General features: G+C 36.0%; 1 protein-coding gene across 1 annotated transcript in view; it reads right to left on the reverse strand.

Annotated features, from left to right (window-relative positions):
• The window catches only part of INSC (INSC spindle orientation adaptor protein), a 98,026-nt gene that overhangs the window by 60,155 nt on the left and 24,355 nt on the right, over positions 1–13,516 (reverse strand). Inside the window, exons 2-5 of the mRNA XM_075162776.1 lie at positions 5,315–5,660; positions 4,765–4,817; positions 2,995–3,118; positions 383–496 (exon numbers count right to left, since the gene is read on the reverse strand). Coding sequence (XP_075018877.1) covers positions 383–496; positions 2,995–3,118; positions 4,765–4,817; positions 5,315–5,660 — 637 coding nt within the window. The remainder of the gene's footprint in view (positions 1–382; positions 497–2,994; positions 3,119–4,764; positions 4,818–5,314; positions 5,661–13,516) is intronic.

The raw sequence follows: 13,516 nt of genomic DNA on the forward strand, positions 1-13,516 counted from the left end.
GTGGTAATACATCAGGTGGCACAAAGACAACTGTAGCTGAATCAATGCCCAGAAGCCTGTTGGAGCTTACCATCCTACTGCAGTTGCTTGCACAGGCATTGAGCTTTATTGAATTAAAGATTTTGGGGCTTTTATTTTTTGAGGCTTTTTTTTTCTAAATCTAATAGGAGAATTATAAGTAAGGCTTGCAAAAAGCGGCGAAAGAAGAAAAAAAAATAGTTTCTCAAAGTAAATTTTGTTGTTCTTTAACCTAGATTATCTCCTGAAATACAGAATTTCATCCTGTACTGTACATTTCAGAACTCGCAACCACTACTGTGTTAAGTAAAAGAACTCATTTGTATTACTAGTTTACTTTGGATTAATCCATAAATCCCCTTACCTTAGCTATGATACGGCACAGATGAGCACCTTCCTGGGTAAGGCTGAATAAACTACTAATCGCTGTCTCAGTCATGCACACACTATCCGACAATTCTATTTGTCTCAGCAGGTTCTGTGTGACATAAGATAATAAACATAATTTACTTCCAATGAAAAACATTAGTGTTATATTTAAAGATAAGATGGAGTAGAAAGTCCTGTTCATTTAATCCATATCATCTTACTTCTCACCCAGAGAAAGGAAAGAAAAAAAAAAACAAATCATGGGCAGGAATCAAACTGAACACTTTAACACATTTATCATTTCATTTGAATAGATGTAACCAAGAATAGTGATATTTAAAAATCAATATGAATAGAGTAAGAGAACAGGTATGTGTGTGAAAACTTTCAATAAAGAGCTCTTCAGATATTTAGTAAATTATTATTGGGTTTGGCCTGGGACTGAACTAAAATTTTCAGAAGGCAACTAATTGTCTCATGCTGAAGCTGTATCACAAGGTGATACAAGATTTCCACCTTATTTATAAGGAATATTGCTATACCCTTTCTAACACTACTTTCTAAGGCTCCAGGTTCATCATTATTCTCAGTATACACAGAAAATATCATTGACCAATATAGGGCATTTTAGTAGAGAAATATAGTTTATTTCTCCAATGTATGAAATAGGTTAAATATTTTTATCTTTTTAAATAGTTATCTTGCTTTTGCATGTGTGCCATTGCAGCTTCACAGAGAAACACAGCTGACAGAAGCATATGAAGTTCATTTAATTTTACTCTTTCTGAAAGTACACACAATCATTAGAGGAAGAATTAATCAGATTTGCTAGGAGGAAGGTGGTAAGCATTTTTATATTTAATCCAACTTCGAAAGAAGTGCAGAGAAATATCCCCCATTTTACTCTGTTATTGATACAAAATTCAATTATCTTCCCTTTAAGAGGCTGTGTTCTCCCACCTTTAGCATCTTCCCTTAGAAAAATGTTCCATAAAAGACATAACTTATCAGTTCACATTTTGATATGAACCTGTCCTGAATAAAATCCTGATACACTGATTAGAAAAGAAAGCTCTTGAATACACAATTTAAGCTGAGAGTTCTGGCTTCTCACACAGACACTTAGTCTGCTCCAGAGCAGCAAACTACCTACAGACAATGTGGTTGTATGGCAGAAGTGGGCACGTAGCCCAACTGAATGGCTCAGAAAACTGTTCTTAAAAATGTTTTTGTTAATGACCTCTAATCTAAGTCTTCAGCCACACAAATACACATGAGATGGTGCAGAGTAATTAATTCTGCTACCTTAAAAGAAAAAGGGACTAGGATTTCAGGTGTGTCAGTAGGTGTCAAAGTGCCCAAAGACAGAACTATTAGCAATGAAGAACTGCTCTTCAGATTAAAAAGAATAAGCATCAAAACAACCACAACCTACTCACTGAATTTGCAATAGGCAAATTTATTTACACACTTCAACTCATATGTGGCAATTCATTTAGTTCTCAAATCCTAACCAAAGCGCATTAGCAAGTAGCTTGTTAGTTTGACTGTAATTCTGCAAATGTATCCTGGAGATTCTCACTTCCTAGCAATAATCTTTTAAAACTATAAGGGATGTTTCTGAAAGAGCCACAACTTTTTTTTTTCTATCTTAATGCATCAAGGTACGTTAGAATTTAACCAGTACCACGCATTAATTTTGGTTTAGCACCATAGTAAATACTATTTAACTATTTCCTCTTCACTAAGCCTCTCATTTCCTCTTTTTCTGTAGGGAGAACATAAAATTTCAGCATAACATCACCTCCAAAATATGGACAAATTAATTGAGCATAATTACATTTGGGGTTTTTTATTTGAGGAAGATTACAGTGTGCAAAGGGATTACTAATGAGATCTCAAGAAAGAAACCAGTGTAAGCCAAGATAGATTGGTTAGACTTGCAAGTTGCTACTATTTCAAGAATGGTCTAATGGAAAAAAATCAATGCATTTGTAGGCTCAGCCTAATTACTCAGTGTATTTATCTACATTTAATCACCACTGGAAACTATGCATCATGCCTGCAATGATACAGCACTGTTTCTGGAACGTTACACACACACACACGTATAACCTGTACACAACACTGTATTTTATCACTAATTCCTAGAATGTAAGACACGCATTGGTTAAAATGTGTGCTGTAAAAATATACCTCCTGTATGTACATCTTCTAAAAAGTTAAACTTCTAATGACAATCATTGAGAGCAGGAGAGACTTTTTTCAAGATTTCTAAAAAAAAGCAGTGTCTGCATGAAAGGAAGAGAAAAGGTGTCCAAAGGTCTTATTAAAAAGATATTGTCCAGAAATCAGATGCCTTGCAATGAAGGAAGCCTATCAGGAAAAGTAAGTAACATATTGAGCCACAAGATCATTGTGTTTGGGATTTGACGTTATTGGAGAATTTGAGAATACAAACACCTAAATTTCTCTGCACGATATTTGAATTGCTGATCGTAAGTTTGCTGAAAATTGAGAGCTGTAATTATAATCCTCCTCTTAATGGATGCTTTCCTCAAGATTCAACAATTTTGAAAGACTTTTTTTTTAAAACTGTAAACTAACCTGTGCCTCTTGTGTTAAAACCAGCTCTATTAACTGGCCAAAATACTGAGCAACTGTAGTGAGTGTTTCATTAATAGAAGATTTCATGGCCTTCAGTATCTGTTCATCCTCAGTTTGTATGCACCTGAAAAGAAAGGAAAGGGTTGAAGGAAAAAAGATACAACAGACAACTATTGCTTTATCAAGCTGATTGTCACAGGTGAGCTCTGTGTAAATAAGGGGGTATAATGGGAATTCAACTGTTCACATGAGGACACTGTCTTTGTTCCATTAGCATCACACCAGACTTTAATCAAAGCTTTGTCTACACATAGTAAGTATACCATCAAAGTGGACATTAATGAATCACTTTGGGATTACAATTTCCTTCACAGACTGCAGGCCAAATTTTGCTGCAGATGCTGTGTTTATACCAGTGTATCTCTGCTATTTTCCACTTATGCTTTTAGTTACAGTCACTCTAGGATGCCTGCATTTCAAATGCAGCTGTGTATACCCATCCATCTTTCATGACCAAAGAAGTGCTTTCGATAATTTTCATTTCTTTACCTTCTTTGCCATAGTTTAAAGATAGCAGGATAAAGACCCAAAATGAATGTGTGCCCAGATGAGTAAAGTTCATTTAAATTTAAACAGCATACTCAAAAGTAAAATTTGGCCTTCTATGCAGAAAGATTACATACAGCAGCTTTACAGAGTTAGTATAACTATCCTGTAACCAGTGGTATTTGGCTGTAACTGAAGAAATGAGATAAAAGGTGGAAAACTTCATACAATTCAAATGAAATAACTAATACTTCCTCACAGAAGTGCATTCATTTGAGTTGTCAAAACATATTCCATGCAGGCAGGCCACTGTAATGGAAGATATAGTTGGTTGATCAATGTCTCCACCTACACAGCAGGTTCCCTTTTCATCTTTTTCTGTCTTTCACCCACCTATATCAACTTTTTGTCAAACAGACAAGGAGGGAGAGTGCCGATTTGGGGCAGACACTATGAGATCAGAGCTCTCATTACATCAGTGTGTCTCATAGTAGAATATAAAAGTAAAGTCTGAGCTGTGTGGGTTTGGCAAAAAGCAATAGTGCTCAAGAAACGTTCTTTCTTGATAATTACATGGTGTCTTTTTCCCTGATGATCCCCAGAGCAGAATGACTTGCACAGTGTTTAAACTGAAAAAGACTGATTGAACTGTGCTGGAGGAAATAAGATAACTTACGTTAGGCAGGGGAAATATCATAGGAAGAATTATAAAGAGATTCTTATTTTCCACTCTCAGCATCCTGGAGTGCACAGAGCTGAGTAAACCTACAACTGCAATTTAAAGGAATGTGTATTTATTTGGGCTTGATTTACTAATGCATGAATATGTGCATACAGGAACATGTAGTAAGACAGTCTTGCAAAGTAAGCTTTCACACCAGCTGAAGTCTTGGCTCCACAGAACTTGAAGGGAACTTTGTCACTGATCATTAGAGCTAAACTTTCTCCCTTGATCTCTAAAAGCCCTGAAAAATCCACTTGCACGCAGCTTTGTGTCTATGCCAAGCTCTTTGTGCAACAGCAGATCCCATCTTTCATTAGGATGCAGTTTAGATAAAAGCAACTCACTTCACCCACCAGAGGCTAACATTTAGAAAGCCTTTCGGAGCCACAGGGACCTAGTTCAAACGTTTGAGGGTGTTAGTAGATTTGTACTTCTCATTAGAAATTCTACAACGTAATAAAACAACAAAATGAATATTTCAACTAGAAAATTTAAATTACCTTTCTGTGAATGCTGTAAATTCTGAACACTTGTCCATTAAAAGTTTTTCAAACTGCAGAGAGAGAGAGAAAAAAGTGGTTTTAAAGCAATATCCATACACACAATTGCTTTCTAAAAATAAATAACGCTTGTTATTAGGTGAAAACCCTCAAGAAACATATTTCATATGGACATCCTTTTTCTACTTTTCTGCATCAAACGAGTAGAGATAGAACTGAAGTTAACAAAAAAGTAGTATTTTCTACATTGTAAATGCAAAGGAACTCACACATGGGGCATCTAATTACTTTAGTCCAGTAGTCTACAAAACCAAAATGTTTTTCAACGTAATTTGTCAACGTTATTAACATTCAGAATCAGACCTATGATAAAATAGTATCCAAAATGAGTCAAGAATGTTTCCATAGCTGAAAAGGCATTAGAAAGTCTTAAACAAGGGACCAGAATCAGTATGTAAGGATTTCTTACAGATTGTTTAAAGTAAGTTTTAATTATTACAATAAAAAACAATTTTAAAAGACAAACATGACATCAGGTAAGGCATCCTACCTGGTGCATTTCTTCTGAAGAATTTCTGCTGAACGTATTGTATTCATTTATCATGGAACGTACGTGGCAGTTGACTCTTACTGTCATGCTGTGGACTCTCTGCCATCTATTCTTCTCCAGCTTTTGAGCAATCCTGGTCAACTCTGTGCTTATGATCCAAGCTCTTTTCAATAGCAGCTGTAAGTTATCACATGTGCTATATTGTGAGGAAAGAGTAAGTTCATTTTGTTCATCCTTCTCAATGCTAATTGGCTTGGACTGGAGAATACACATGCATTCACAGTCTGTCATCAACTTCAAATCTTCCATCCATCGCTGAACGGAATCCACCTGAATTAAGTGCATGCTAGAAGGCAGAGAAAGAGAAGGAAGAATGAGGTAAAGCAGAACAACCTTAGAATAACCTCCAGTAATACCATACAGTTACATCCACATAGCAGGTTGCAATTGATTGACAAAGGGCAACTAGCTGAACAAACGATTTGCTTGCAGTAACACAGGGACATCCTTACCTTTCTATTCCAAACACAGGTTTTGGGTTTCTAATCACCTTTACACCACATACTCTTCCGTAAAATTATTTGTGAAAAATCAGTAGAGATTAGAGATAAGTAAACAGGAGAAGTTTAGATTACATGTTTTGGGGGAAATGTTTCTTGTACATTCAGAATTTAATATGATGAAGTTACGGGTGTCTTTGCTTGTTGTTTATGGGACTGCACTGTCAGCTTTTTCTAGACACTTTGCCTATTAGACAATTAACAGAAAAAGTGTTACCTTCCAGCATCTCTCTAAAGCCCTTCCACCCACATCGACACAGCCAAACCAAGATAGTGAACAATACTGTCAGCAATATCCATTTCTGCCATATCATAATCCCTTAAATCCCAACTGGATTCTACTTCCTGACCAGTCCTTTAGCTTCCCCCTTGCTTCTCACTGCTCTCTGTGCAATTTGCACATCTGACTTCCAAAGCACATTTTTGCACTGCAGCAAATATGCTGTTAACCAGTGAGGCTGAAAGAAACTCCTTGAGGAGTATACCCTGACACAAGGGCAATGGGCCTGCATCTTGTGCCTTTGCACCCTCCAGCCAGTAAAATGTGGTAGCCGAGACAGCAGCTGTACTGAGCTGTTCTGAACTCATCTTTGTGAGGCATCCTGAGTTCCCCAAAGCCTTGAGGTAGAGTTGCCTAGAATTTTTTCTTATAATGATATGCCCAGATCCCCATAAAAAAAACCTTAATCCTCACCCCAGCCATACACAGAGCCAGGTTTTATTAGAATTACTAGTGTTATGAACACTAGTATTGTATCTAACAGTATGTAAAGGTCAGGTATAGGACCCTAGGTCAGACAGAGCAAAGTTTACACAACTGCATTCATCCTTACCTACTATGTCTTTGCAGACAGGCTATGGTTTCTGCTTTTGTTTCATTTAGCTCAGGGAATTCCTTAGTGGCAGCACCCTGATCCCTTTGACTCCCTGGAAATTTCTCCCTCTCTCTGAGGCCTGCCTGGCCCGTTGCCTCCTCCTGCAGTCTCTCAGACCGTCTGGACAAAATGCAGGCTCCCAGCAGCTTTGTATTTTGACTCTCGCCTACCACATCTAAGGCTGGACCTCTGTTTCCCTTTGCAGGACGGAGCGCCCCAAGGAAGGAGCCTCTGCCAAGGGGTCCCATCTGACCTTTGCTTCCAAACCAAAGACAGAACAGACACTCTCCATCTCCAGAAATCATCCGTCCAAAATTTTTTTCAGATTTAACAGTAGGTCTAGATTATTTTGGTTTACATTTCCCCTCCCCAATCCTCACAAGAGACCAATTCCCTCTGGTAAGTATATACGTAAATATACATATAAAACATTTTTACTATCAATAGTAGATATATAATAAGTGTGTGTGTATATATAGATATTAAAAATATATATAAATCTAAAAGACAGTTACATAGAGCTAAGGGAAAAAGACAGAAGTTATTATTAAAAAGAAAGCCATAATGTATTTTCAAATTACTTAAATTTTCTTTATCTTTATGCAAAAGCTTAAAAGATTCTCAGTGATGGTTGCTGAAATAAACCATTGTTGCAGTGCTGAAGACTGACTTTATCAATATCTGTCCCTCACTAGGCCCATTATATCCCTGCTCAACGCAACATCATTCACTGGTAATAAAGCAAAGCAGAAGGCCAAGAGTTCAAAGAATCACTGCAAGTCTCCATAGCATAGGAGATTTTGATTTTTATGTGTCTAAAACAGTTTCTGCAGAATTTATAAACACAAGCATGACCAAAAAATGTCATATTTGCATGCACAACACACTGCCAAAAGGGGCACTTTACTCAGCAAGAATTTCAGATTTCTGATCTACAATGAATAAAATAATTTTTCTGACAGTTTTATCAGCTGAAGACTAAGTCTTAATTTTTGGCAAGTCTTCTTAACATGAAATACTTCAAAATTTTAGTATGTCTTCCTCTAGTGAAAGATGGATTGATACTAAAAGATTCCAAAGAAATGAAGATGAAAGGTAAAGAAGAAATGAAATTAAGTGAAAGCAAGAGAGACTGGGCTTAACTATTTTTTCCAAACTTCTATTGGTATCCTACAGCTAATCTGACAGTGTAGTGGATTGTTGTCAACCTTCTGGATACACGCTGCAGTTTTATAAGATGCTATACCAGAAAGGACAAAAAGAAAGTTTGTATTATAGCCCCCATTCTTTTAATCCGGATATTGATTTATTGCAACTCAGCATCACAGCAGTAATGCTCTGTGTTGTTATATAAAGCCTTTCTGTTAGAACAAAATCTGCAAGTACATTAGCCAAGCCAAAGATGACCAGGGGGAAGGCCTTTTTAATTCTTGTGCTTCCATTTATACACTGAGCACCTGCTGAACTCAAGAAATCTCCTTCCAGACTACTGAAGTAATATTCCACAAATTACCAAGTTTATTAACAAACATATGAAAGGGAGGCTCACCTCAAGTATAATTTCATATAAATCAACAGCAAACAAGATACAAGAGATCAGTTTCATTGATCCAATCCCCCTTTTCACCATATACGATGAAACTAGTTTTAATTTTAAACTTTACAGGCTACTGCTATTCAAGGTCTTTATTCCACCCAGCTTTGAATATTGCGTAATTGCATTTCATGATCGATTGTGGCTCACTTTCTTCTTGCTATGTGTAGTCTCCTTATTGCCTTTTTGGATCTGAAGCAAGGTTTCCTAATAAACAAAAATAACAACTTTAGAAGTTTGAGATCATGATTTATAACGATGTGCATACTTTGCATGCAGTACAGGATAAACTCATTTGACACAGAGTAATGTCTTTTTCATTTCTAAAGTGCATTATGATAATTGATTAAATCTCTGTTTAGTAAGTACAAATAAACTCCTACACTATAAATTCACATGGAAAAAACCTAGAATAGAAGATCAGAAAAAAACAGAAAAATCATTCACATTTCCTTTAATCCCAAAAGCCAATCTTCACTCTGATGAGAAAAAAGGATGATAGAGCTGTATAAAAAAGGTACAGATTTTAAAGAAACTCTCCTTGTTTGCCTCTGTATCTCCTAATTGTCAGAAGTACAGCTGTACAATTCAGGATGTTCTGTCATTGAAACTTAGTATTCCTTAACTCACAACAATGCCAAAATAATACCATTCACCTCCTTTCAGACAGAAGAACCACACAAAACTCCCGCTGCTCACTATGTCAGCTTTTCTGACCCACTATTCTTTAAAATACACATATATCATGATTACTCAAGTGAAATACATAAATGATTCACCTCCATCTACATCTCCCTGTATTTAGAGAAAATCTTCCTAAGCATTCAGCAGATTAATTTGTAGACTAATTTTTTATATGTTAAAATAAGGAAAGCAAAAAGTGTGATCATTCCTAATCAGCTATTAAGAATCATATTCCAGACAGCATTTACTGAACTCCAAAAACAAATTGAAAATTTCCATTTTGTCTCCCCATTACTGAAAAACAAAACAAAACAACGCCTACAAAATAAAAACAGCCATAATAGGTCCAGACCAAAAAAAAAAATCTGTCTAGCCCATTATCCTGCTCCTAACATGGCCATTAGGAGATACATAAGGGAAGATTATAAGAGGCATGGCAAGAGCCGAGCAACCCCTCCTTCCCATCTTCTGGCAATTAGTGGTTTAGGAACTTCCTAAGCTAGAAGTTGTGCCTGAGCAGGACGTTTTTACAATTCATGAAACAAAAGTATCCATTAATCCCTTTTTGAACTCAGTTAAACTTTTGGCCTTTACAACATCTAGTGGCAGTGTCTCACATTGTTTGATTATTTTCGGTATGAAAAAATGTTTCTTATTGTTTGTTCTAAACTTGCTGCCTGGAGATATTAACACAAGCTCTTTAGTTCTTGTATGCTAAGAGTTACTGAAATGATAATTCCACATTCACCCTCTTCATGTAAGTCGTTATTTTATTTGCTGTACCCTATCTTCTCTCGGTTATCTCATTTCCAAGGTAAAGAAACCCAGTCCATCTAGTCTGTAACCATGCAGAAGTGATTCCACTCCTCTGATCATCCACTTACTCTCCCCCACCTTTTCAAAAAGCATTTTCCAGTTTTCTTTTGGCCTAAGATGTGATGGCAAGAACAGCACGCAATATCCAAGATTCAGGTAAATATGGATTTATACATTTGAATTACATTTTCTGCACTGTCCCTATTTTCCAAGAATTCCCAAAATTAAATTTCTCTTTTACTTAAGTGTTTTCCAGAGAGCTGTTTCATTTTTACCTTTCAGAAAATCTACCTATTTTGATTTCAGAATCTTTTCCATGAGTGATAATACATAATTTATGGTTCGCTATTCCATATGTATGATGAAAGAGATTGTTCTTCAGTTCCCTTCCCCTCCTCATGCACTACTTTATGTTCATTAACATATAATTTCTTCTGGCATTTTACATTTCAGTGACTCAGTATTGTGAGACTTTTTGTGTTTGCACATTATTTTAAATTAACCTAAACAGTTTTGCATCAGCAGGAAGTGTTGTTGTCCTGCTATTATAACTATTTTTCAGGTTGTTAAATACATTAAGCAAGATTGGTTCGAGCATAAGGGACCTTACTGGTGTGATTTTCCCCAGTTCTGTTTGATTGAGCAACAGCAGCTGGGTAACTGGCAGAGATCTTGATGTATATAGATAGCAGTTGCCCACCAGTTAGAATTTCTGAATTTAGTATGTCATGGCATATTGACAAAAAAGCAATTTATCCAGACTCTACACTATAAAAGCAGCATCTCATGTAAAAATAGCAGTAAAAATAATTCAGTGCAAAATAAAAATTCAAAAGAAAGTCTCCAGCATTTCTTCAAAGTCATTCTATTTTAATTGAGGTTGTAAAATATTTGATGAAGTTTTCAAGAGCACTCAACTGAACTTGAGTAACTAGCAATTTGAATACTCTGAATTCTAGTGTGCTTGCCAAAAACACAGTCTTCTAAAAATTGTGTTATTTTGACAATATAACTTGGTGTTACTGGTTGAGACCAACTTAGAGCAACAGCATGTTAAAAGTATATTGCTTCAAAAAATGCTCAGACCTTGGTTCATACAGACATCTCTGCACTATATAACACAATGCAGGGAAATTTCATCCTGGAGAAAGACTCACGTAAAAAAAAAAATCCCATTTTAAATTTCTAAAAAGAGGCATATCATATTCAGAGTTCTGTTACTAACATGTCTCTTCTTTTTTGCTATTTTCTATCATCTAGTAAGTAGTTTGTTAACTAATGAATCACAAGATCTTTAGGATAGACAAGATGGATTGACATCTAAAGATGTCAATTCTATCTCATGTTGGTGCTACATGGATACAAAAGTGAAGAATTAATAACTAGATCATTTGTTTAAAACTTCCAGCTTGGCGCTGTCTACTACAATTTTACTGGCAGCACATACACTTCTTTTTTAAATTGCAAATGTTATGATGAAAAAGAGTTATACCTCCATTTTAGCACTGAGTTTCACTAAGTGCAAAGTTTCATGTTTTATAACATTGTGTTGAAGTCTGAGCTGATCAATTCATGTGAATAATCCCAGTGGTCATATTTATAGAGAGTAAAGACTTCTGCTCAGTCAAATTATGTTTTCGAGGCTTCTTAGCCTTTTTATCCATTTTCACCTATTATGACAGATTTATTACCAATCCTAATGATAGCATTTAGTACAGCTTCCAGATAAGCCTACGGTGAAAGTCAATGCCAAGACTTACGACTGCGCTCAAATTTATTATTCTAATTAGTGGTAGGTAATTAATTGGCAACAAACAACTTCTTGAATGGATTTAGCCCCCTCTTTGAACATAAATCCTCTCTAATTTTTTTCTAATTCATCTTTTCAAAATTATTCATAGGTACCCAACATACTCAGGGCCAGTTTCTACATCAATACAATAGACAGCAGAACTCAACTCTCAATGGAAGGATTTAGTGAAGAGCCATAGAGACAACTCTTACTTATCCTCAAGTTGCTTTACACAATGTTAATTGTATAAAAGAGCCTTATAGATCCATGATATTGTATTTGCACTGATTTTAGCAAAATTTTATAGAGCTAGCTAGAGAGCTAGCTTAGAAGATACAAAATATCTTTAAGGTAGCTGAGAATCAGATTCCTGATTTTTAAGTGAACACACTGGTTTTGTAGATCATTCCTAAGGTAATAGAGATCTATGAATATCTGGTATTTCTAATTGATGTGGCAAACTAAAGGATTAGCCAGATGATTTGCATTGTGTTCTTTTTTCCCCCCTTGATTTTACATTCTTCTTTTCCAGTAGAACATAAACAATCCGACTTCACTAGGACAAAAGATGAGTTTTGTATGAATTATTTAAACCTTTAGAAAACACTGATAAAAGCAAGTTAGTTCCTAGTTTTCAAAAAAAATTAATAGACTATATTAAAATGGTATTTTTATTTGCCTCAATCATTACTCAATCATTACAGTTACTAAAGTCTAACAATTTCCCCAAATGAAGTCAGTAACAGATAATGCAAACTACAGCCTGAAACATTTCTCAAAACAAAACAACTTAAGGAAAGGTGCACTGTAGTCAGCCAGATATCCTGAAGTGTATTGTGGAAGGCAGAACTCTTGTTAGCCAGCATCGATCACCCTTCTACGTTTTAGCATTTCCATTTAATTTAGGAGTAGGTTTAAACCACAAAGAAATGCAGCAGAAGTAATAGAGGCATTACCACTAGTTTCAGGAAGCAGCATGCCAATGGGCAGAATAAATAAATATTGGTAACAAAATCAGAATTACTCAAAGATCACAAGTAAAAACTTATTACAATAGTGGTAGTAAGTTAACTGTTTTGTTGACTACGGACACCTCAAAATTGCTACTTTTCTGCTAACTGATATCTCTGAGTCTCTTCACCTGACCTGAAACCAACAATGGTCCCTCCTTGCCATTTACCGAAACTTCAGTACCACCAAATTCAGTTGGAATGATGGAGTTACTCAAACCACCAGCCTCCTCAAAATCAGCGCTACTATAGAGAAAATGTGTTAAAACCACAAACAGCTTGTGCCTTGTTAAGCATCTATCCAACTTCTGCAGGGAGATCAAATGAAGACCAGCCTGTGAAACTCTGCTTTCCTCTGCAAGCTCATTTCAGCAGTAGTATGCACCCCATCAGCTGGATGTTCTGGATGTTCTCTGGGCTGAGATTTCTCACACAGCCAAACCTGCCAAACCATATGGCAGTTTTGTGCTCTGCACAAAAAAAAAAAATATTAGGATAAGACCATCCAATGAGTTCTCTCTTGGATCAGCTCCTGTTCATTTTTGATGATATTTACAGAATATCAGTGTGAGATAGACAGAAGAGTTATACATGAAGTAAAAAAAAAAAAAAAAAAAATCCTCTGACCAAGCTTTGTGCAGGATATTGGTTCTTTTGTTCAGCATGTTACTTGATCATTTGTTCTGCAGTGAGTAAGCAGATTCCTTTCATTTCTCAGGCAAATTGCTCTTTGCTGAGCTGGATGAAGTAGCCATTCCCTCCATCTGAGGTTAGGTCCTGAAATAAGAAACTGTTCTCCAATGCACAGACAAAAGCAGTGCTGAAAAGGCAAGATCCTACCACTCTTGTTCTCTTTGCAAATGACAGCCTG

Source organism: Calonectris borealis, chromosome 14 (genome assembly GCF_964195595.1).
Source record: "Calonectris borealis chromosome 14, bCalBor7.hap1.2, whole genome shotgun sequence".
Classification (NCBI taxonomy): domain Eukaryota; kingdom Metazoa; phylum Chordata; class Aves; order Procellariiformes; family Procellariidae; genus Calonectris; species Calonectris borealis.